Here is a 25,361-nt window from a genome sequence, read left to right on the forward strand (position 1 = left end):
TTCGCCTCAAAGGACTAGGGCTTCTGGGACCAAAGCTCAGCACCCCAGGGGCCACAGGTGTCGGGGAGGCACTGAAACCGTGTCTTTCTGGGCACCTCGCGCCTCCATGCATCTGTAACCCTGACCGGGGTAGGACTGCCTCCTCTGCTCTCATCTGCCCGAGCCCTGCTCTGGCCCCTCCAACAGCGTCCATGCTGCTTGGATCCCTGTCTACATCCCTCCCATCTCCCTCCTTTAGCCCCCTGGTGATTGCTGCCACCCCTATTTTAGCCAAGTATCCCCGGCTCCCAGTACTGAGGATTGAACCCAAGGGGCCCTTGGTTTTTGGGTTGTTTGGGTTTGGTTTTTGAGACAAAGTATCACTTTGTAATTCAGAATGGGCTTGAGTTTGCAGAGATCCTCCTGCCTCAGCCTCCTGTGTAGCTGGGATTCTATGTAGGTGTGCACCGCCTCCTTGGTCCAAGTATCATGACTGTTGCTGATCTCTCCTGCATCTGTCTTGTTTCCTGTTTACCTACAGAACGGAGGCTCCCACCTCCAGGAAGCCCTCCCAGTAGAGTCTATCTTCTAACCTGATAGCATTTCCCTTGGTGACCAGGAAATCCCAACCACCAAGAAACAATGCCATCTCTGGAAGGACTAAAAAGTGACTTTTTAAAAAATGCAGTTTAAGACTACCTGAGAATGAAGTGGGCCAGAGGCCCGAGACCCTGAGGACTCTCCAGCCTAATTCTGCCCGTTCCCAGAAGACTGGGTGTCTCCCTCTCCTCCCAGCCTGGAGCACATCCTGCTGCACCTCAGTCCAGGCCCTAAGGTGAGGAGGCTGGGCCACAGGAGGCGGCGCTCAGGTGGGAAGATGCACCTGGGATTGCAGGCAGGTGGCCCCATAGAGAAGACCTCAGCTCTGGCCTGTGGCCCCGGGGATGCGGGAGGGTGGTGAGACTACCACTCGGGCAAGGGCTGGCTGGACGTGCAGATTTGGACAGCTACCGCCTGCGTGTCCCTGTGGGCTGCAGGAGCCCTATCTGGCTCCGTCCCGAAGTAGGTCAGATTTCAGATAAGCGGTGGTTTTCCTGTAAGTGACGAAAGCCTCCAGTGGACTTAATGAGAAACAGACTCCTCAGCTTACCCAGCAACAAAGGGCAGAGCCCTCGTGCTGCTTCTGTCTCACCCCGACTTCCCCCGTACCCTTCTCTGAGCTGCTCTGCAGCCTCAGCCTGCCTCTGCCACTGGGGCTGCAGCAGTGGACTCTGGCATTTACACCCAGCCGGCGCCTCCGATGCAGCCCAAGCACTGCTGCAGGACCTTCTGCAGTGACCCTGTCCATAGCGGCCGGCGGCCACCAAATCCTGAGTCCAAGCCCCTTCGGATGGTTCCATCGGGGACTCCCAGCATAATCTGCATGCCCGCTGTCTTTGGGACCATTCCTACTTGCACCTCGACCTGAGAGGAAGGATCATGCCACCTGCCCTGTCCCTCCTGTTACAGTGCCCCACAGCTAACTGGAGTCCACAGACCCTGCCACCTCCCTTTCCCAGCAAAGGGTAGGAGTCTGGAAGTCTTCAGGGAGATGATGCTAAGCTTCCAAACTGGGCCAGGCCAATTACATCAGTCTATTATTTTTTTTTTCTTTTTTTTTTTGGTAATGGGGATTGAACTCAGGACCTTGTGCTTGCTAGGCAGGTGGCAGAACCACTGAGCTAAATTCCCAGCCCTGGTTTGGTTTTTTGAGACAGGGTCTCACTGTGCAGCCCAGGCTGGCCTCAAATTTGTGGTGATCCTGCCTCAGCCTCCTGAATGCTGGGATTACAGGCATGCGCCACCACACCTAGTGACATCAGTGTAAATTTGATTCACTTTTGGGGAGATATTTCACCACATCATTTCCTGCTGGATGTAATTTTACATCTAACAACACTGTCATGCCACAGGAAGAACCTCTGACTTCCTGTCTCCAGAGACACCTGAGGTCAGCAGTATTTCCTGTATTTGGGACCACAGGCCCCTCCAAAATCACCTCACCCCAACACAACCATGCTTACATTTCTAGGACCTTTGATGGCACAAACCCAGCTGAGATGGTGGATAAGAGGAAAAAGCAAAGCAAAGGTGGAGGTGGCTCAGAGGCGTCTGGGGACACCACACAAGCTGGCACTGGGGGCAAGGCAAGGTGGGGCAGGCGGCATCTGTCAGACTGAATGTTTTATTTTAACCCTTGTTTTAAAAAAAAAAAAGGCTGGGGGAAGAGTTCAATACCTGACCACGCCCGACGGGGAAACTCCCACCCCAGAGCCCGGCCCTGTGGAGGCAGCACTCAAGTCTTTGCTGGCTCCGTCACAGGAAGGAGCTGAATTTTCTACCTTGTTAAGAAAAATCTATCAAATAGGTTCATTCTCGCAGAGGCGAGGGCTGGGGTCCAGGGAAAGAGGTCCTGGGCTTAGAGCAGTGGGGGTCCCGGAGGCGAAGCTGGGGCTGGGCCGCCTGGGCTGTAGGAGATCCTGGGAGCAGTGGGTTCCAGAGCCCTAGAATCCATATTTGGCTTGGGTCTGGCGGCGGCTGAGTTTGTTCTCCGACCAGGTGTTCTTCAGTTCCAGCTCCCGCTCTTTAGCCTGTGGCGGAAGAAGGCATGGGGAGTCACAGTGGCGTGAGAGTGTGTGTGTGTGTGTGTGTGTGTGTGTGACCCAAGGCCTCAAGAATGCCAGGCAGGCCCTCTCCCACTGAGCTGCATCCCTACCACTTAAAGTGGAATTCAGAAAGACATTTTCCTCTTGCCTCTGGGTTTTCCAATGTAATGTCTTTGTCTCATCACACAACTACATAGAAATGGCAAATCCCTTAAAAGACTTAGTTTTCTCTTTCCCACACAGAAGGGGAAGACCCCAAGAAAGCAAAGAAAACCACCTACTCGGGGAGCTACAGAGGTTAGCAGAACAAGAGCCCTCGTGCTTGCTTTTACAGGGTTAAAGCTGAAATGCCAAGTGAGGAGGAGGCAGCATCTGAAAGGAAGGCAGCCCTGCCACCCCAGACAACATCCGAACAGCACAGCACAAGAGGGCAGCACTGCTCAGTCTGGAGATGAAGTTCCCCATTCCGCTGCTCTGCTGAATGCAGCATTACATGGCGCCCCAGAAATCCGACCAAAGCCGGGAAGCTGAGCAGTACTAGAGCAGTGACCTTCCTCTCAGATCCCAACAGCTCCTGGGTCTGCACTGCACTCTGAGCACATATGAACAGCACCCTGGAAAAGAGGCTCCCAGCCCACAGAGGTGCCTGACACCCACGCCTTCGTCCTGGACTCTGGGAGGTGGACTACAGTCAGTGTCTGGGGTTTAAAAGACCTTACATTCTCTACAAATCTTCCAAGAGGAGAGAAGAGTACAGAGGAGTTCCTGAAAAGGACAGGGGAAATATGACAAGGACAACAGAAACAGGACGCACACCCCTCAGAAGGTGTGCCATGAATATGTGTGAGAGGTGCCTGCATCTCAAGCACCGAGATACTCTCGTTCCCAAAGACATTTCTGGATTGTCTAATTCAAAACCAATTTCCTTGTGAGGTGGACGTTTTGCTAAGTTTGGGCACCAAATTTTTCTTTAAAGTACTCCATAAATTTGCTACTTAAAAACTCTATAACAAGCCATTTCACCCCCCTCAAATTCTGTTTTGAGTATCTGAATTTTCACTTGCACTTGTACACAAATCCTACCCGCAGTCAAAGGCTGCAGAGCAGGATAATGGTGACGGGCACATCTCCCCTAGTGGCCACGCAGAACACAGGGCCGTATTGCCGAGGCCCGGATCTCAGCCTTCAATTTCCGGTTTGTAGGGATCTTGCCTGGCAGAGCCCACAGGATTCTCACCTGGTGAATCAGATATGTGATCTGGTGTTTCCGCCGCTGCTGGCCTGTTGGCTGCTCGCCTTTCTTCTGCAAGAAAAGAAAACACAGTCCTTAACCTACAGGAAGAAAAGCAGAAGTTTCTCATGTGCCCAACAGTGCAAGATTGGGGACTGAGGGCCAGGGATTTAGCTCAATGGTTCCGCTGCCTGCCTCACGACCGCAAGGACCCGAGTTTGATCCCCGGTACCAAAAAAAAACCAAAATGATTGGGGACTGAAAAACCAACACAGAAGCAAATCCTGGGGCAGAAAAAGCAGCTCGGAGCTATTTCTTAGGTCTATATACTCACAAAACAGTTATTTTTTTATTTCTTTATTTTTTTGGTACCAGGCATTGAACTTGGGTCCTCGCGCTTGCACAGCAGGCAGCGAAACCACTGAGCTAAATCCCCGGCCCCATAAAAGTTATTTTTATTAAAGCCATTATGCAAAGAACTCCAGTTAAGAATGCCTGCCTAGGGCAGGGGATTTAGCTCAGTGGTTTTGCCACCTGCTGCGCAAGCGCAAGGACCTGAGTTCGATCCCTGGTACCAAAAAAAAAAAAAAAAAAAAGCCTGCCTATTATAGCTTGCTCACATCCCCGTTAGACTGGAAATACTTTGAGGTCAGGACTGTTGTTTCTTGGTGAGCCCGGCCCACCTCTGCACAAGCTCAGGGAGGCTCCGACCACTACGGACAACTCAGACTGGCTCTGGGGATCTGCCCGCCCACCAGGCCCCAGGATCCCTGTGCCCCTCTCCTGGTCAGGCCAGATGTCCAGCCTGTCCCCTACCTGCTGCTTACCAAGCTCTCCCGTGAATCAGCTCTGGCTGGAGCCCCACCTCCCTCATCTAGCAGAGCAAACAGCTTCCCTGGAGTTCGAAATTTCACAACCACTCCACCTCTCATCTCCCAGCCTCTCCTGTAACTACACTGAAGCCCTAGCCCAGCTCTGAGGCGAATGATTTGCTGTAAAAGCCTATACTGGCCTGGGCTTTCATCCTGTGGTTTCTGTCCTGTCAGAGCTGTCTCGGGCTAGAAGCTTCCCAGCACCGCCACCCCCTCACCCCCACCCCGCCAACTCAGAGCTCCTCTCCAGAGTCTCCTCAGCACTTATGTAATCAATCTGCACTGTAATCATTTACACTCAAGAGTGTCCCTAAATCTCTGCTTCCCAACTACACTGTCACCTCCTCAAGGACAGGACCATACATTTTACTTCTTTTTTAGAAAAGCTAGTTCAGTACAATGCAATGGTGGGATGAAAACCTGGAGCTGGGGAAAAAGGAACTTTAATTCCTTGCTGCTACTGCCCGTCATTCAATGTGAGGGTTAAAGATGACAGGCTTACCACATCCAGTGACGTCCCTCACCCACGGTGAGTGCTAAAAGCAGGAGCTAGGACTATGCGATGATGCTTCTCGACCCCCAGTTAGTAGAGCAAGCTCTCCTAAGTGGTTTTTCCAGGAAACAGTGATGGATCTATGCTGATCAAACCACAATCCTTTGCTCTGCCCTGTATGACCGCCAGCATTCAGTTAAATGACTGGGGGCCGGGTGGGCATCTGTGGTCACCGAACCAAGCAAAGCAATCGGGGGAGGGGATAAAACCCTGGACCTTGGCCTTGCTGGTGCTGGGCTCAAGTCCAGGGCTTCCCCACATCCCTCCCCGCGGCAGGCTCATAAATGCCACATCTGCTGTACTCAGCTGCTAGGTGAAGAGACGTTCATCACACGGGTAAAAAAACCAGCACAGAGAAGGCAGGAGTATGGGTGGGAAACGTAGGAAGAAAGCGCTCGAAATGACCACAGCTGGCTGATAAATCCAAGAGGGAGCCCTGGCACTCCTGAAGCCGGCGTGGCCACACCCCACAGACATGCAGAGCTCAGGAAGGAGAGAGGGATAAGACTAGGGAGAGGGCCAAATGGCTGTGGACTCTGCCTCAGGGAAGGAGCACAACACACCAAAGATCCTCCCAACGTAGGCGGGGACACTGCTCCAGCTGCTCCCTCTCAACAGCCAGATGCCACCACCCAGGTGGGCAGCAGTCACAGTGCTGCTGAGTCCGGCAGGCAGGGCTGTCTCTGTGAGCCCCAAGGAACACCCCAGTACCCCAGGCAACGCATGCTTGCTAACGGTGCTAACAGTAATGGCAGGGCGTGGCGTCAGGATGGGGAGCAAAACATTTGCTCTGTGGCCTCCCGAGGCCACACTGTGGGCCCGTCCCACCTACTTTGCTGAATGACTTCATGGTCTTCTCTTCTGTCAGCGACTTGGTCATCCACTGCTGGGCCCCACTGAGCTGGTCATCACCTTTGATCTCCACGAAGGTGATTTCCTCCCGCCCTCGGTTCCTCTTGCCTTGTAGCCGCTTAAACTGGAAAAGGGGAAAAGAGGAGTTGGAATCTGGGTGAGGAGATCAGAAAGTATCACTCGGGATCCAGGTTCCAGGGTGAACTCTGTGACTCACAGCCCACTGTACCCCCAGTTTCACGCATCCTTTCACCCCACCATCTATCAGGTCCTCTGATGCTGATGAGTGGCCGCTTCTCAGGTCTCTGGCACCCAGGGGAAAGAAGGTGGACCGAGAGGCGTGCCACAGGCAGAGCACAGAGAACTGGTGCTACCAGCTTACACTCATCTACACTAGCATGAACTGTGTATGTCTAAAAGAGCCAGGTTAAGAATTCAGGGCTGGGGCCGGGGATTTAGCTCAGTGGTTTCGCTGCCTGCTACGCAAGCGCAAGGACCCGAGTTCGATCCCCGGTACCAAAAAAAAAAAAAAAAAAAAAGAATTCAGGGCTGGGTGTGGTGGCGCATGCCTGTAACCCCAGTACTCCCGGAGGCCAAAGCAGGAGGGTCACAAGTTCAAGTCCTGCCTGGGCAACTTAGCAACTTAGTGCAAAACCCTGTCTCAAAATTAAAGAAGCTAGATGGGCCGGGGATTTAGCTCAGTGGTTCCACTGCCTGCCTCGCAAGCTCAAGGACCCGAGTTCAATCCCCAGTACCAAAAAAAAAAAAAATTAAAGAAGCTAGAGACGCAGCTTAGTGAAAAGGCCCCGGATTCAATCCCCAGTACCGGGGAATGGGGGGAACAGGGGTCCAAGGTGAACTGGAGATATGACTCAGGGATACGGCACTTGTGCAGCATATGAGAGGCCCTGGGTTTAGCACCAAAAAAGAAGAGCCCAGGGGTGGTGGTCCATGCCTATAACCCCAACACTCAAGAGGCTGAGGCAGGAGGATCGCTGCCAGGACTACACAGAAAAAACAAAAAATAATTAAAGAGTGAAAAAAAAAATTCAAGGCCAGGCATGGTGGCACAGACCTATATATTATCCTAGCACTCTGGAGGCTGAGGCAGCAGGATCACCACAAGTTCGAGGCCAGACTGGGCTACATAGTGAGTGCAAGGACAGCCTGAACTACATAGCAACACCCTGTCTCAAAACATAAAAAAATTTTCAGATTTCTCTTGTTCTAAGATTTCTAAAATTGGTCTCTTTCCATGTCTGGTCTCTCACTGGTCTGGTATCACAAATCAGCAGACTTGGACCAGGGATTTAGCTCAGTGGTTTCGCCACCTGCTGTGCAAGCGCAAGGACCTGAGTTCGATCCCCGGTACCAAAAAAAAAAAAAAAAAAAAATCAGCAGACTCCACACCAAGGCGGAAGTGGGAGAGGGAGAGTGTGGAATGGGGATGACAGGGAGCCTCACTGCCCGGGCCAGGCAAATCCTCTAGGATACGGCTCTGCTTTCTTCTGGCTCCTCTCCACCCTCCTAAGATGTGCCTGCGGGGAGTATGAGGGAAGGGACAGAATCGCAAAGGGCCCAGCCAGGTCTTGGTCCAGACATGAGGGAGGCCTCCTAGGCTCGCTCTACCCACTGGAAACAGACTGTGGCCACTGAGTAAGTTCTCAGCTCCCTCCTGCGCTGAGGGCCAGAAGAGCCCAACTACTTCAAGTGTCAGAAAGCACATACCTAGGGGAGGGGACCAACGTGGTATCCACCACAGGACAATGTGCAGAGGGACAACACCAAGGCAGGTGAGCAGCAAAGAACCAAATCTAGAAGGGGACCTGTGCCGAGGCCCCACCTGCACACAAGGCCTCTAGCAGTGTGCCCAACAGGTGGAACAGGACTCTGCCCAGCATGGGCTTTGCGGCAGAACAAAGCAATGCTTTCGCCTTGCCTTGTGACACACTTAGTTATTTAACCAAGCAGCTGGGTGCCTCAGAATCCACTCCCTTCCTCTCTTCACTCAGCAGTCTAACAGAACCAAGCTGCTAGCCAGGAATGTTACCACCCAAGTAAAAGATTACATTTCCTCCTCGGCCTCCTTGCAACTAGATATGGCCAAGGGAGCAGGTACTAGTCAGTGAGACGCAAGTGCTCTCAACTTCCAGAAGTCTCATGAAAAGGGAGAGGAAATGTCCCTCTTCTTCCTTTCTCCACCCACTGCAGCTCCAAAGCAGATGTGACGCCTGTAGCTCTAGCTGCTACCATAATAAAGGCCACAGCCTAGGGACAGTGAAGCAGTTATCAGAAGGGGACTGGATCCCCAACAATGCTACAGGGCTGTCGCAGCACTATGGCCAGCCTGTCCAAGGCTTCTTTTATGAGGACAAAATACACTTCCATTACACAGGCCATGATTACTTAAGAGTTTCTCTGTTACATGTTGCCAAACCTAGTCCTAACTGATACGGTTTTGAAAAATTCACATTCCTTTAGCTTCAGATTTGAAACCTGGTGTGAAAGATGGGTCAAAGACAACCACTTAGGGGACTGGGGTGTAGCTCAGTGGTGGAGGGCTTGCCTGGTCAGGGTTCGATCCCCAGTAGCACCTTCCCCAGAAAGTTCTTTGTGCTGTGTGAACTTACTGCTTCGTCATCAATGAAGGAGGCATCTGGGGCGATTTCCTGGGAGGAGGCCAGAGCCGGGTCCTGCGCAGGATAGTAGCCACCACTGTAATAATCCTGCAGCCAAAGAGGGAAACACACCCTGAGGCACGGGGTAGAGGAGAGAGTTAGCCCAGAAATGGTGAAACCTCACGAAACAGGCGTGGAGGGACGCCCATACTATAGCCCCTCAGATGACCAGTTAAAGGCAAATCCAGGGACTTACCCTCTAAACCACCAACAGTCCCTGCAGCTTCTGATCTGCATCATCCAGACCGATGTGTTCTTTAGGGAAGGGTGACAAGGAATAAAGACATTCTCTCCTGCTTCGGGCTGTGCCCTGCTCCCTTGCTACGGCCCACCCCCGACCTCTGCCTGCCCCCGAGACCCCAGGAGGCTTGCCGAAAGCAGGATGATGTGAGGTGAGGTGAGGCGCCAGCCTGCTCCTGCTCCTGCTCAGCCCTGTGACACAGGGAACCTGGCTGTGGGAGGAAGCTATGGTTCCCGATGTGATGTGAAGTAAACTGCTCTCAGGGTATTTCGGAATTTACAAAGCTGGAAACAAACTAGGTTTGTGTTACCAGATTTTTACTCCAGGAATCTGATGATTCCCCTCAGAAGTGAGCTGCTCAGATGCTGCTGTGGACCCCGGAAGAAGGGCGTGGAGCCATGGGCAAGCCCCGCTGCGGCCAAGTCAGCCGGCCATGGAGCCCACAACTGCTTCCTCCTTGCCTCCACTTTTCTCCTAATTCTTCCACCTTTGCCCAAAACTCCAAGAAATTACACAAAAATAATATAGGAAAATCCAGGGCAATGATTCAAAATAAGATACATTTAGATTTCCGAGTCTCTAGAGTTTAAAGTGCTTTAATCTATACAGACTGCCTCAATCGTTTAAAACTGAATATAGCCAGGGAAGGTGGCCAATGCCTATAATCCCAAAACTCTGGAAGGCTGAGGTAGATTACAAATTTAAGCCCTGATCAGCAACGCAGCAAGACTCTCTCAAACTAAACTAAACTAGGCTAGGGATGTAGCTCAGTGTGAAGGCCCTGGGTTCATTCCCAAGTATCACACCAAAAAGAAGTAATTAAAACTTATTTATAGAATCCCAGTTTTTTTTCATTTACTGGATGGAAATCAGTGCTTTCTTATACTTTAAATAGGCAGTAACCTTCTCTTTGCTAAGAAGTCAAAACACTATTATCTTCCTCCTCCCTTCTATCCACCCTCAGGGGAGACAGTGTTTCCAATCAGCCTGACACAGGGTTACACAGCAATGATTTAGGAAACAAAATCATTTTCAAAGTCTTTGGTCAAATCAGGGACTCAGCCAGGCGTGGTGGTGCAGGCCTGTAATCCTAGCACTTGGAAGGCTGAGGCAGGAGGATCGCCAGGAGTTCGAGGGCAGCCTGGACTACATAGTGAGTTCAAGGCCAGCATGAACTACAGAGCAAGACCCTGTCTCAAAACAAAGAAACACACACACACACACACACACACACACACACACACCCCACACACAAAAACCAGGGACCCTGGAAGCCCTTTCCTACTCACGTCCAGACTGAAAGACCAACCCTGACCAGACAGGCGAGACCCAAGTCTTCTGACCACCCCAGGCAGCACTAAGCCTTCCGCAGCTGCCCATTCATGAGGCTCCTGCTCACCGACCCCAGCCCCCAGCCCCAAGGCACCCTCTCCACCCTGGAAGCCCCCACTGCTGGAACTTCCCTCTGAACCCCACGCACAGCCTGGCGTCCTAGGTGCTCACCCTGAGCCCACGTAGACATTAAATCTCTCCCCCAAATAGCATTTAAATAAAGTGTGGACGAAAGTTGCAGTGGCCAATTACTGAGCACTTACTGCACTCCAGGCAGCTCTGAGCTGCGCGATGAGATGCTCCTGCCTCCCAAAGCTGCCCTTGGCCCTGCTCTGCGGCTACAGCACAGCAACTGCCCCGCTCAGGACACATCACTCACTGAGCAGGCCAGTCCGTGCCGCCTCCTTGAGGGATCTGCCTCAGCCCTTCCGGCTGCCCCTGTTCAGTGCAGGACTCTGCCCAGTCCACACTGACCCTTCACATCAGCTCTGCAGACCCCTTTCCTCCTCTGTCCCTCCAGACTCTCCAGGCCTAACTGCAATCCAGATGTCTATGCTGCAGGGCCCTGACTGGTGGCCTCCACACTGAGGAGAACCCGTCCTCTCCCTGATCCTCCTACCAGCTCCCAAGTAAGACTGTTTTCCCAGTGCTACAGTACAGACAGTGCCCTATGAAGACCCAGGCATCAACCTGCATCACTGCCAAGAGGTGATGGGACCTTTAGGAGGTGGGGCTTAGTGGGAGGAAGTGAGGTCATTGGAGGCGTGGCCTTGAAGGGGCCCTTTCTCTCTTCTCTGCTTCCCAGCCACAGGCATCCACCATGAGGTACTGCTCTGCCACAGGTGCAAGAGCACTGGGGCCATGGAACCATGGACTGAAACCAGGCGCCAAAACAATCCTTTCCTGAGTTGACTCTTTTGGGTGTTTTGTCACAGTGATGGAAAATTGACTCACACACAGAATAAAGGTGTCAATTATGTGTCTCACCCTATCAGACTCTAAGACTTGGATAATTTAGATCCATAGGTCCAGAATAAAGTATGTTCTGAGGCCTAACAGGTACAGGGAAATCAAAGCAAGTACACCACAGAGGCCATTTCAGCGGCTCACATGTTCCCCGCCTGCCCTCAGTGCCCTCCACCCACCTGATAATAAGCACCAGCAGCATTGGCATCGCCATATGCAGAGAACTGATTGTAGCTGTAGTCATCCCCAGGCTTAGCCATCCAAGGGGCCCCACTGGAGCCTGCTGCCATCTTAAACTCCAGCGGGGCGTTGGCCGCATCGTCCTGGAATGCCAGCTCAGGCTCCATGCCCGGAGGCAGCTCTTCAGGGACAGTGGGGACAGGGTAAAGGTATGGCTCAACTCCAGGTGCCTCAGCCTTCTCAGGGAGGGAGAAAAAGTTCTCAGGGGCCACTTCCTCATCACTGTCATCCTCTTCCTGCGTGATCTGCTTCGTCACCTGCAGGGCAGCGCTCTTGGCAGCAGCCTTGATGGCAGAGGGTGACGGAGTGGTGGTTGTGGTGCCCACGACAGGTGCAAGAGAGGAGGGCTTGGTCTTAGAAGCCAGTCTGGAGGGCTTGGCATCAGAGGAGCCATCTGAGGGTTTCCGGGAGAAGGCATGGGGCAGGAGCAACCTGTTAGTCTCTTTCACAGTCAGATTTTTAGGTTGGGGAAGCAAGGCAGACAAACCAGTCCCCTCGCCAGATCCCTGGTGAGCCCGGGTTGGGGCAGAAGGGAAAAAAGATGACAAGTGAGATTCTATGTTATACACTGTGACACCAAAAGCAAGAGTTAGCTATGTCCCCTAGCCTAAAATCTCACCAGCCCTCATTACCTTCTTCCTCTGTCCACCCAGGCCATCTGATCCCAGCCAGGCACCACCTGCCTCAGGCCCTTCCCTCTTCAGCTCACCCACCCAGCTGCACTGCCCTCGGCCAGAGTGCTCTGCATCTCACAACACCCTTTCTCCCCAGAAGCCTGAGCTGACCCCCAGCTGACCGCGCAACCCCACCTGGATACCGAAGGGCCTGTCCTTCCTTTCTAGAATCAAGAACGAAGTTCTATCCACGAGACACTCAGGCAAGTGGCCCAAGTCCCCTCCTGCACACAACCCTGCCCACCCAAGGGCAGCCCATCATGTGGCAGTGCAGCTGGGTAAGGCCTGTTAGGCCCATCCAGTGTCCTATCGCCCACAAGACTCTCCCAGATCCTGCTTTCCATATGCTGAAGGGCCAGCCTAGCACCAACTGGAACACGGAGAGTGGAATAAAGTGACTGTGTCGCTGTCCTAGAGTACCAGTGTATTCCAGTATTCTCGGCCAAGAAATGCCCAAATAAATGAAAAAGGCTTTCAAATCGAGTGGGCCAGGCAGATGAGAAACCGTTCATCTGGACAGGGGCCCCTCTCTCCTGTGTTTGAGTACACAGAGGTGAATGAATCCAGTCTGGGAGCCCCCAGAGGCTCAGGACCAAAGAACCAGACTGCAGTGTTGGAGGCAGCACCTTTCAAGGCACCTAAGAAGTGTATGGCCTCTTCTCAGGGCCACATCCCCTTGCAGGGCTGGCCCTACTCTAGCTCCTCCACCCATTCACCCTTCCTATCATCTGGAAGACTGCCTGTGATCTGTGGGTGCCTCCTTCAGGAAGCCACCCGATAGTGAGAACAACTGGCCTCACTTGGACGCAGCACCCCAGCCCCTTCTATGCCTCCTCCTTCAGCACCCGCTGTAATCTAACTTCACCCACCACTGTCCTTGCAGAACCTCCTGAGCAGGGTGTGGTGGTGCATGCCTGTGATCGCAGCACTCTGGGAGGCTGAGGCAGAGGACTGCAGTTCACATCCAGCATGGATAGCTTAACACTTGCTATATAGTTCAGGCTGGCCTTAAACTTGTGGCAAGCCTCCTGCCTCAGCCTACTGAGCGCTGGGATTACAGGTGTGCACCACCGAGCCTGACAGCACCATGTGTGTGAGTCCTGAAACAGCTACCTTAGAAAGACAGGACTGCTCTTCCTGAGACATCAGATCAGAGTGTGCCCTGAGTGTGGAGAGCAGGGGAAATCTGGGGGCCTGGAGTAAAGGCGCTGGGATGAGGGGAGACAAGCAGATAGCTGGAGGATCGTCTCGCTGAGGACTTTTGGACTTGATGACTGAGAAGCAGCCAAGGGCAGCAGTGGCTTGGACTCAGACTCTGCAGTCAGACTGTCTGACATAACTGTCGTCCCAGCTCTGCCTCCATGGGATGACCTTGGCCAAGTTCTTAGTTTCCTCATATACAAAACGGGGATAATAATAACACTCTGACTTTAGCACTACTATGAGGACAGAATTAGTTAGACACTCGTAAAGCACTCAGAACAGAGCCTGGTACAAAGTAAGTGCTATTAAGTGTTTATTTCCAGGTTAAAAATAAGACCGGGAGAAGACAGGCAATTTTAAAATACAGATGCTCCCTAACATCATTCTAACCAATCCGTTTATTCTACCCTCCCTAAATAATCCTTTTACCTGAAATGTAATGAGCGGAATTGAATTAGTGTGCCTCTGCTGCCCTCTTCCTGCCCCGCCTGTTCTCCAGGGGAGGTTCACCCACTAAGCTCAAAAAGCATGAGGAGAGGCCAGGGGTGCGCCAGGCCTGAAGCTATATGCACACCAAAGCTGGACCCTGTGTCCAGGCTGCCGAGCACTTTGGGTCCCGTCTCTTGGGAAGCAATGTGGAAGAGAAGACATGACTTGTGTCATGACGCTTACCTGAAGGACAATTTTCTTCTTTGTGGGTTCATCTTCCTCAGAATCTGACTAACAGAAAAAGAAATGGAATGAGGCCTTGCCATTTAGGAGAGGAGACAGGTTAGATGAGCAGAATAACGGGCCTGGGCAACAAACTCGTCCTGCTGGCCGCCCTGCACAGAGGCGCAGCACCCTGGGCCCGACTTCAGCATCAGGCCACGGCCCAGCCTTCCCTCTGTGGCATCAATTCTATTCTGTTAGACTGCCACTATTTCCTCCCACTCGGTCCTCAGCAGACAGAACAGGCTGTGCCCATTCTCCCTGTAAATCTGTCCAGGAGAAGATGAATGGGATTTGGCCCACCATCTCACCCAATCTCAGCTCCACTTTTAAAACCACTTACAAAGTCGACATAACCACAGGGCCAGGAACCCAGAGGGATTCAGTGGTATGTTAACTACTTTTCTCTGAGGCACAAAAGGTCAAAGCCATTGGCAAAATGATCTATCATCTGCCAGCTGACTGCATGTCCAGGAAGAAGGCAGGCCGGCGTCGACTAAAGGGTCCATCGTGGCGGTCAGCCATGTCCTCTCCGACTGCCCAGGACCGACTCTAGGAGAAGCCATCAACTGAGGAAGAGCCAGGCTTCCCTAGCTCAGTGTGCTCAGCAGCATCTTCAAGTTGAGGAACGACAGGAGGCACCTCAACAGCAAGCTTTGACTTTTTAAAACAAATCATTCCCAAATCAAGAACCTCACTGCTTTCCATCTGTTCCCAGAGCCTGGTTAGCATCTATACATGAAGGTAGCCAGGCAGGAATCTAGGGTCCCTTTCTCCAAGAGCCTGTGAGAACAAAAATGCTCCACTGGCCTCCTGTCTCACAAATCCCCTTTCGAGCCTGTGCATTAAAGAATTCTTCAGGCGTCATTACTAAGAAGCTAACAGGCATAGCACCCCGCTTTAAGTAGTACAGCCAATTTCCAACTTCGTCTCCGGCAGGAGGTGCAGGAGCCAGAGCCCTGAACCCTTTACTCCAGGGAGCTTCAAGATCTGTGGAAGGAAGGTTGTGTCCTGTCCAAAAGAACTTTCAGTGCAGTAGGAAGGACAATTACCCGAAAACTGTAATAAAGGCAACAGGAGATAAGAACACCAGTAGTGCTGTAATCCCAGCACTCTAGGAGGTTGAGGCAGGAGAATGGCAAAGTCCAAGTCCACACTGGGCAACTCAGCGACCTTAGCAAGACACTGTCTCCAAATGAAAAATAGGCTGGGGATGGAGCTCAGTGCCAAAAAGAAAAGTGTCGGATACGGTTCACACATCCCCTTGGTTGGCACAGTCAGTATGGAAAACTGTATAAAGGCTCCTGAAAAATCTAGGAACAGCTGGGCGTGGTGGCGCACACCCGTGACCCCAGCACCTCGGAGCCCGAAGCAAGAAGACTGCTGTGATTTCAAAGCCAGCCTGAACTGCATAGCAAGGCTGTCTCAAAAGCACACAATATCAACAAAACCCCCACAGAAACAACAGCAGCAAAAGTAGACAAATAAATAGGGCACCTGGGTGTAGCAGCAAATGCCTATAATCTCGGCATTCTGGGAGGGTAAGGCAGGAGAATTCCAAGTTTAAATCCTGCCTGGGGAACCTAGTGAGACTTTGTTTCAAAATTTAAAATTTTAAAAAGGGCTGGGAATGTACGTTGGTACATTCAGTCCAAAGGACCTTGTGTTCAATACTGCAAAAAGCATCTGAAACGGGAGAAGCTGCATCTCAGTGTTGAGGACTCGGAAAAGCCAGGCCCTGAGCGGTGCTCCAGACCCGACCCGACGTCAGAAACTGGCTGGAGTCTTAGTTCTGTCGCCCACTGGGAAGGGAAACCAGGAACCTGACCTCCCCAAGCCTTGGCTGGACATACTCCTGATCCTGGTCTTTTTTTCGCCATACCAGGGATTGAATTCAGGGCCTTCACACTGAGCTACACCTCCAACCACCTTTTTAACGTTTTGAGACAGGGTCTTAACAAGTCGCTAAACTGCCCAGTTAGGACTCAAATTTGTAGCCCTGCTGCCTCATTCTCCCCGAGTGCCGGGATACAGCTGTGCCCCACCGTGCCAGCTCCTCCCTTGTCTTCTGCCCCTGGAAGACCTAGGTTCCTTCTCAGCAGAAGACACAGAACACAGGAGGGCATACAAGGTTTTCAAGGAGCCCTGGGACACGATAAGACCTTCACATCATAAGCAACAGATCCAATGGCAACAATTTGAAAAAAATTTCATCCAAATTTAAGATCATTACAGTTATAAAGTTCTACAAGCATATTCGTATTTTTCAGATCCTGTCCCAAAAAGTGGCTACATGCCTATAATTCCGGCACTTGGGAGGCTGAGGCAGGAGGATTGCTGTGAGTTCAAGGCTAGCCTGGGCTACATATCGAGACCCTGTCTCAAGAAGAAAAAACCAAACAAACAAACAACAGGGGGCTGGGGATGTAGCTCAGCAGTGCAGTGCCTGCCTGGCAAGTGTGAGGCCCTGAGTTCAATTCCAGGTATCAAAAGCAACAACGGGGCTGGGGATTTAGCTCAGTGGTTCTGCCACCTGCCTTGCAAGCACAAGGTCCCGAGTTCGATCCCCAGTACCAAAAAAAAAAAAAAAGCAACAACAAAAGGGATGGGGATATAGCTCAGTGTGAAGGTCCTGGACTCAATCCCCAGTACTACAGTAAACAAATGAGTAAACAAGCAAACAAAGGAGCTGGGTATGTAGCTCAATTCAATGAACAAGTGCTCAATCCCCAGGCCTGAAAAAAAGGTATCACTTTTTTTTGTTTGTTTGTTTTTTTGGTACTGGGGATCAAACTCGGGTCCTTGCGCTTACACAGCAGGCGGCGAAACCACTGAGCTAAATCCCTGGCCCCTTCTTTTTTTGTTTTTAGTTTTTTCAAGACAGGGTCTCACTATGCAGTTCAGGCTGGCCTTGAACTCACTGTGTAACCCGGGCTGGTCTCCAACTCACAGCGATCCTCCTGCCTCAGGCTCTCAAGTGCTGGGACTACAGATGTGCACCACCACACCTGGCCTAAAATTTATCATTTGAACTCATTTTATTACATTTTTTTTTGGAGACAGGGTCTCCCTGTCACTCAGGTACCCAGGCTGAGCTTGAACTTGTGATCCTCCTGCCTCCCAAGTGCTGGGACTACAGGCATGCACCACCATGCCTGGCTCATTCTGACCTTTTTTGGTTTTGGTACCAGGGATCGAACTCGGGACCTTGGGCTTTCGAGGCAGGTGGTCATTCTGACCATTTTTAAGTGTATAATTCAGTGGCATTAATAGTGACAGTATTGGGCCGGGGATTTAGCTCAGTGGTTCTGCCATCTGCCTTGCAAGCGGAAGGACCCAAGTTCAATCCCCAGTACCAAAAAAAAAAAAAAAAAAAAAATAGTGACAGTATTTCAGTATTTACTTCCAGTACTTTTTTTTTTTTTTTGGTACCAGGGATTGAACTCAGGTCCTTGCGCTTGCACAGTAGGTGGCGAAACCACTGAGCTAAATCCCGGCCCTTCCAGAACTTTTTTGTCATCCCCCCTCCCAGTCCCCCAGCCTGCAGCCTTTATGCTACTTCCTGTCTCCATGAATTTGCCCTCATGGACAACGCCTAAGTGCAGTCCTGCCATATTTGCCCTCTGGGGACTGGCGTATCTCACACAGCACACTGAGAGGCCAAGCCAGGCCATATCGGAATGTCAGTCCCTCTGAGGCCGAGTAGCATGTGCACACGTTTTGTCCATCACTCATCCGTGATGGGTACTTGGCTGCTGGGAGCCATGCTGCTGCAAACACCGGTGCAGCTGTCTGACCCTGTTCTGGATCCTCACACCGAAAGTGAAGCTGGTGGGTCATACAGTAATCCTGAGTTTGGTTAACTTTGGGGGGAACTACTAACCACTTTCCTGGGGCACACTTTCCGTGGGGCCTGAGGAATGGGCTCCTGGAGAGTCCAGAAGACCAGCAAAAGGAGGCCTGAGCAGGCGTGGGCAGCGCAGAGAGACAGGGCAGAGCCCGAAGCACAGCAGCTAGGGCTGGAGGGCAGGACATGCGGCTTTGGGGCACAGACTGTAAGGCTCTGAAGAAAGTGCTGTGTTTCTCCTTGGCCTCACAAGAACTGAGCCTCAGTGGCCACCCCTGTCCTCTCTGCTCCTGCTGCCAAGAGTGACAAGACACACGCCCTGAGATTGCTGAGCAAGAGCAGAAACAGTCATTTTCCATTAACCAGGGTCCAGTGGGATCTGCTGATCTATCAGCGCCTACTCCCCATGCGGCTCCCTCTGTCTTATCTTCTCAGCTCTGGCTCAGAGCCTCCCTCTCCAAAAAGCAACCACAAGCTGCCAGGGCCAGAAGCTGAGGAAATGAGGGACCAGGAACAGACACCCCACCCTACCAAGGCTCCGAACTCTAATCCTACTACCATTACTGAGGTTAGCTACCCACATCAACTTTTTACTCTTTGGTCTCAAGTGTAGCCTTCTTACACCTGCCCTTCAGGCAGAATTTCATTTTTTCTCTTGTTTTTGCACCCTCATTTGACCTGCTTTTCTTGCACGCATGGTTTGGGTAACAGGACTGAGCCCAGGGCCTCACATGCTGGGCAAGCACTGTACCTCTGAGCTGCAGCCCAGGCCTTTTCCCCAGTACCGGGGATCGAACACAGGACCTGGCGCTTACCAGGCAGGTGGGGCACCACTGAGCTACATCCCCAGCCCCCAGCCCTTTTCTATTTTTTGAGACAGGGTCTCGCTAGACCACCCAGGCTGGCTTCAAACTTCCAATCCTGGGCCGGGGATTTAGCTCAGTGGTTTCGCCGCCTGCTGCGCAAGCGCAAGGACCCGAGTTCGATCCTCAGTACCAAAAAAAAAAACAAACAAACTTCCAATCCTCCTGCCTCGGCCATCTGTGTAACGGATTACAGGGGTGCACTGAGGTGCCTGGTTTACACTGCTTTCTGGCTGCCCCTAGCTCTTCATTCATCTTTTCGGCCTGCACTAAGACAAAACAAAACGCATGCAGGTTCAAATCAGTCTCTGGTACTCCCAAACAGGGTGTTTAGTAAATCAGCTCTGTTCCCTGAACTGGGCAGGTGAGAGTCGGGCAGTGGCAGACCTTCAGCAGGTGCCCACATGCCGAGAATGAGTATGTGTCCCCTTCCCTGCCTGTCCGGAACCGAAACTTACCTAACCCACTGCAGGAAACACTTAATTACCTGGGTATCAGAAATGATGAGAACTAGTGAAATTTCAGTCTCAGAGCTCTGCGTAACGATCAGAACGTAGATGTAATACTAATTCAGGGCTGCTAACGTTCCTATCCCCAGGGCTGGGACTGGAGCTCAGGGCTTGGGCAAGGGCCCCATCACTGAGCTACACCCCCCGCACCAGCCCCAACCCGGAAATAACACACATTATTATGTGAGAGAAAAGTCCTAAGGCAGACTTACTCTAATTTGGGGTTGTTTTTTTTAAATCCTGATTTCATAAGTCTACATCCCTGAACCTGGGGAATCAGCCAATGTGGCTTGAGTCAGAGCAAGCGTACGGAGGGAAAAAGGAAAGGATGAGTCTTCATTCTGTGGTGCATCTTTTGTTTTTTGTGTAGAACTTGCCAATCACAGGAAGGTGCTACCATGCCTGGCTCTATGGCTCATTCTTTTTTTTTTGTTAACTGTCACTCATTCAGTAATCAAATTCTTTTAAAAAAAAAATTTTTTTTTTTGGTACTGGGGATCGAACTTGGGTCCTTGAGCTTGCACAGCAGGCGGAGAAACCACTGAGCCAAATCCCCGGCCCTAAAACGTTTTTATTAGTACATGTCTGCAGTTCATGCAGTTCATAATCCTCTTGGGGAGGGCTTACATGTATACGGTTCATTATTAATTCCCCACCTAAATCTAAGTGGACTGAAGCTGACTGAAAGGCACCTGGAAGGAGACTTTGGTACTGCCACGACTGCAGATCCCTGGACAACCTGATCCAAACCAAATCAGATTCTCTCCTGGAAAAGCAGCATGGGGACTAAATTATAGTTTGGTTATAGTCTCTGGGAGAGACTCTGAAAGGAAGGAAATAAACCTGGAAGGTGGAGGTGGCCATCTTCCACCTGCAGCAAAGGCTAAGTGGAGGACACTGTCTACAGAGACTGAAGGCCTGCGGTGAGAGTCCCCAGCAGGACCCGGCAGTTGAGGCAGCGCTGAGCACCTGTGAGGCAGTTCGACATTGCAGCCAAGGAGAGTTGACTGATCTGAGCCGCCCAGCCTGAGCCGAAACACAGGTGAGCCGTGACTGCTCTCCCTCCTGACACCCAGGCAAGCTCTGCTCCAGCACCTCAGTTCCTGCCATCTCTGTCCTGGTCCTGCAGCTCTCCAGCCCCTTCCTGTTCTGAGGCAGGCCACCATCACCTCCCACACAGAGCTCACTGCTCTGTGGTGAACGAGGCCTTGCCTGGCCTGTAAGGGCCAGATCGGGACAGCCTGCCCTTGGCTCCCTCTCCAGCCCCATCTCCCGTGGTGCCACGCCCCACCTCGTGCTTCAGCCACTGCCTGGAGGTTCTCTCTGTCTCTCACAGTACAAGTCTCCTCAGTCTGTTCTGTCTCTTCGGTCCATGCGCTCGCTGCTCCCTCATCTCTGATGAGCCCCTCCCTCTCTGGTCAGCCTAGCTGGCCTCCCTAGACAGGATCACAGCCTGCTACAGGTGCTCACAGGGACCAACTCTACCAGAATTCTTTCCCGACTTGCCTGAAATCTTAATTGGGCCTGGTAGTGCTTACCAGTAATCCTAGCACTTGAGAAGCTGAGGCAGGTGGGTCAGGGCAGGTTTAAAGCCAGTGTGAACTACAGTGAGTTCCAAGCCATCCTGACCTGCACAGACCATGTCTCCAAAAAGTTTGCTGACCTGAAATTTTACTTCTTTATCTGCCTCCCAGGAGTAAACCCTAAATTCCTTCTGGGCAAGTTCACTACTGTCCTCAGCTCCAAGTACAAAGAAGTAGCCGCACCAGACACACACCTGTAATCCCAGCACTCAGGAGGCAAAAGGATCTCCATGAGTTCCAGTTAAGCCTGGCATGGTGGTGCACGCCTATAATTCCAGCACTGTGGGAGGCTGAGCCAGGAAGACTGCAAGTTTGAGGCCAGCCCAGTAAACTTACAGACTTAGTAAAACCCCAACTCAAAATAAATAAAAAAGGCTGGGGATGTAACTCAGTGCAAATGTCCTGAACTCAATCCCCAGGGTTTAAAAAAAAACAACAACAAACGCAGAGTCAATTACTTGAACACTAGCACCAAACCCTAAAGGAAATTATTTAAGGGAACTAATCATTCCTTCAAACATAAACTGAAAGTCCACTAAGTGCACGACATGGAGCTCATGGGGGGCTGGGGATTTAGCTCAGTGGTTCTGCCGCCTGCCTCGAAAGTGCAAGGTCCTGAGTCCGATCCCTGGTATAAATGAATAAATGACTGCCATGGAACTCAGAATCAGAGGTTCCCAGACCCGGAACACTCACTGACTATCCGGTACATTCTTAGGCACCTTTCCCAGGAACTGTGTGTTCAGAGAACAAAACTACCAACTGGAATAGAAAATGGAAAACAACTGGCCAAGGGGCAGCATTTTATTTAACTGGCCATGTCACTATTCACCTCAGAAATGTAGTGAATTATACTCACAAAGGAGGGACAGCAGAGTCCCCAGTTTTCTGCTGCTGCAGCCAACCTAGACAGAAGAGTCTACTACAGCCTCTCCTGCAGCGTTCTCTACTCTATCTAAAGACAGGGAGGGAGACTCTGAAATCTCCTTTTAGGAAGAACCCATACTCATTTGAGTTCATTCACTCAGAAAAAACTAGAGTCCAAAATACACACCAGGCACTATACTAACTAGCAGTGAATTAAAGTAGTAATCATCTTTGCCTTCACCAGCTTTGTATACTAGGAGAGAGGCAAATAAATTATATACTTGCGCTGTTTGATGGTGGTTATGTGCTATGCAGAAAAACAAAACAAAGAATGGGGGCCAGGAGTAGCAGACATAGGAGGTGGCAGTTTAACTAGATAGGCTAGGGAAGTACTCACTAAAAACATTCCTTTTTTTTAATAAACCAAACCAAGGCTTGAACCAGGGAGGGCTCTGGGGGAAAAATGAAGGAACAACAATGCAAAGAACAGAAAGGCCCCTGAGCCGGGCTAGAATGCTAAAGAAAAGCAAGGTTGTCAAGTATGAACAAGCGCTGATTCTTAAATGCTCAGAGCAGAGAACTGGCCACAGACTCACTGTCTTCTACACCCCCAGCACTCACTGCCAAAGAGGCCTGTGGTACTGCTCTGCTCCACCCTCTGAAAACAACATAAGCCTGCTTGTCTGCCTCATCTAAAACACCACCCAAGCTCAACAACACCAAAAGCCATAGGTCTGAGGTTCAAACAGACCAGCTCTTTTTTTGCTTTTTGGTTGTTTTGTAGTACTGGGGTTTGAACACACAGCTTCATGCATGTGAGGGACTTTCTCTACCAGTTACATCCCCAGACCATTTTTTTTCTTGGTTTTTTTTTTTTTTTTTTTTTTTTTTTTTGGTACCGGGGATTGAACTCAGGTCCTTGCAGGTGCACAGCAGGCGGCAAAACCACTGAGCTAAATCCCCCGGCCCTTTCTTGGTTTTTTGAGACAAGGTCTCACTATGCAGTTCAGAGTGGCCTTAAACTCACCAGGTAGCCTAGGCTGGCATCAAGCTCACAGCAACCCTCCTGCCTCAGCCTCCCTGGGATTACAGGAGTGTGCCACTATGCCTGGGTCCCAGCCCTTTTTAAAATTTTATTTGTTTTCGGTACCGGAAATCAAATTCAGGACCTTGTGCTTGCCAGGCAGGCGAGACACCACAGAGCTAAATCCCCAACCCTTAAAATTTTATTTTCATTAAGCTGCCCAGGCTGGACTCCAATTTGTGATCCTCCTGCCTCAGCCTGCCAAGTAGGTGGGATTACAGACATGCACCACTACACCTAATTTTAGACCCAACTGTTAAATCTCCACTCTGCCTTTCACCAGGTAAGGCCTTGCATGCTAAGCTTTCTTACCAGTAAAAAACAGTATGTGTGGGCTGGGGATGTAGCTCAGTGGCACAGCACCTGCCTAGCAGGCCCGAGGTCCTGAGTTTGACCCTTGGTACCAAAAAAAAAAAAAAAAAAAAAAAAAAAATTTTATGTGTTCTCCCAGAGTTCTATAATAATTGATGAAAGGACCAATCCCTGGCAAATGATTTACATGCAACAAATATTCCATGTCTTCTCTAACTTCTCTTAAAAATTAAGAGTATAGGAATCCTGTTCTCTTTCCCCCAGGCTCTGATGCTTTTAAGGCTGGTGACGTTGTCCAGCAAGGGCTCAAGAGTCAGGTCCCCCGTCACCTCTTCAGTGTCACATTTCATCCTGCGCAGCGTGGGAGGCAGGGAAAGCCAGCCTGAGGTGAAGATGCCTAGGGGGAGCAGGAGCAAGTATTCCCAGGCACAGACCCGAGCCCGTCACTGCCAGGGAACGCCGATACCCGGCCTTCTGCGGGTGAGCCCGGCTTGGAGAAACTCGCGTGGCCAAACAACCTAAGCCCCAAGCTGACAAACCTACGCTCAGTTAATCACACAGTACGGGGATTCCAGTGGCTGAGTCGACAGCTGCAGTTTTTAAGGAGTCCCGTACTCGACACAAGTCCCTCCTACAGCCGACCCGACGGACAGTTTGGGGTGCCCTCCCGGATACTCACATCCTCCTTGTGCAGCTCCGGCGCCGCGATCTTCACCGGCTCTGTCCTCTTCTTTGGCTTGGGAAGCCCCGGGGGGGGGCCGGCACCGCCGACAGGGGAGGGCAGGCTGAGGCCAGGGCCTCGGGGAGCTGGCAGCCCCAGACCCATCCCCTCCCCGACTCCCGCCGCTTCAGCCGGGCTCACGCCTGGAGGCGGGGGGAAGCCTCCCAGGCCGAAGGGCAAGGGCGGAGGAGGCTGGAGTCTGGGGTCTCCGGCGGGCGGGGGCAGCATCAGGGGCGGGGGGAAGGCCGGGGCCAGCATCTGGGGGGGCGGGGGCAGCAAGGCCGGACCCTTGGGTGCAGGAAGGGAAGCGAACAAGCCTCCCAAGGTGGGCCCAGGCGCAAGGGCCGCCGCCTCTTCTTCCTCCGGCTCCGGCTCCCCCTCGTCTGGCTCGCTCTCATCGCTGCTGGCGTAGGCAACCAGAGACATGGCGCCTCCCGCCTTTGGGACGCCCTTGCCGGCAGACTGGGCCTACTAGAGACCGGGGATGCCGCGAGGCCTAGCAGGCCCCGCCACTGGGCGGGGCGGGGCGCCGACGGGCCCCGCCTGCTCCGTACTCTGAGATTAACCCTGGCTGGAGCCCATGGCCACGACTGATTTCCACAGAATATGATTTCCCTCTTCACTTAAGCTCCTAGTCCCGGGCAACTATACACAGCTAATGGCCGCCGAGTCACTCCGCCTCCTCCTCCTCGCCGCACCAACCTAGGAACTACTACTCCCAGGGAGCCTTTGGCGACAGCCACGGTCCCTGTCGGGGCTTGCGGCGCAAGGCACGGCGGGAGTTGTAGTCTGAGGGCGGGCCAAGGGGGGGGTTCCTGCTTCGCGACCGCAGGGAGCCCGCCTCTGGCGCAGGGATTTCTGGGATATGTAGTTTGTCTGATCTAGTGGCAATGGCTATGGGACCACAAGCCCCATCGGGCATCGCGGCGTCGCGGAGACTGGTGCGAGAGCACGTCGGTACTAGAAGTTCCTGGGACATCCCGTGAAGTTGATGGGTGACGTGGTGCGCTTAGAACCTGCCAGTGACGTCGAGAGAGAGGGAGGCTGGGAAGGTAGCGGAGCGGGTCGGGCGGGGGTGGGGGAGATTAAAGGAAAAGTGGGTGTACACGATCTGACTAAGCGCCCGGGGTACCCGGGCTGGACCTTAGAATGAGACAGCCCTAGGAGAGCCAGCGCTGAGGGACCTCTACGAAATTGAGCTGCAATCCTGAAAGCATCAAAGCCTAATAAAACATCTGCGAGCTGAAATAAATGTGACACAGGAAGGAGGAAGCTGTGTCCCTCGCCAGGACCAGGGCGCACATCCAGGAGCCAGCCGCACCCTTCAGCCTGTACCTCCCCGCCCTTCAGGGCAACCAAAGAGGCAGGAAGAGGGGCGGGCTCTGGAACCGCCTCGGT

At 52.1% G+C, this 25,361-nt stretch overlaps 1 protein-coding gene and 1 long non-coding RNA gene across 3 annotated transcripts; one reads left to right on the top strand and one right to left on the bottom strand.

Annotated features, from left to right (window-relative positions):
* The first annotated feature begins 654 nt into the window (after positions 1-654).
* LOC110347018 (uncharacterized) lies at positions 655-3,143 on the top strand. Its single transcript, XR_002391349.2, has 3 exons — positions 655-814; positions 2,051-2,170; positions 2,959-3,143. It is a non-coding gene; the product is annotated as an uncharacterized LOC110347018 (long non-coding RNA).
* Positions 2,188-24,654, bottom strand: Prcc (proline rich mitotic checkpoint control factor). Of its 2 annotated transcripts, XR_002391348.2 has the most exons (8): positions 23,922-24,646; positions 14,139-14,186; positions 11,529-12,095; positions 9,007-9,065; positions 8,763-8,858; positions 6,113-6,256; positions 3,862-3,927; positions 2,188-2,609 (listed from the first exon to the last, which is right to left on the bottom strand). XR_002391348.2 is itself a non-coding variant. In XM_004871246.4 (7 exons), exons 1-7 carry the CDS (start codon positions 24,387-24,389, stop codon positions 2,523-2,525), a joined length of 1,476 nt encoding a protein of 491 aa, XP_004871303.1. In that variant the 5' UTR covers positions 24,390-24,654; the 3' UTR covers positions 2,188-2,522. The 2 variants fall into 2 exon arrangements, 1 of the variants encoding a protein (XP_004871303.1); XM_004871246.4 differs by lacking the exon at positions 9,007-9,065 and having other exon boundaries at positions 23,922-24,654.
* Positions 24,655-25,361: the final 707 nt, after the last annotated feature.

Source organism: Heterocephalus glaber, unplaced genomic scaffold (genome assembly GCF_053883595.1).
Source record: "Heterocephalus glaber isolate CG9 unplaced genomic scaffold, H.glaber_assembly_v1.0 deba00001795, whole genome shotgun sequence".
Lineage (NCBI taxonomy): Eukaryota > Metazoa > Chordata > Mammalia > Rodentia > Bathyergidae > Heterocephalus > Heterocephalus glaber.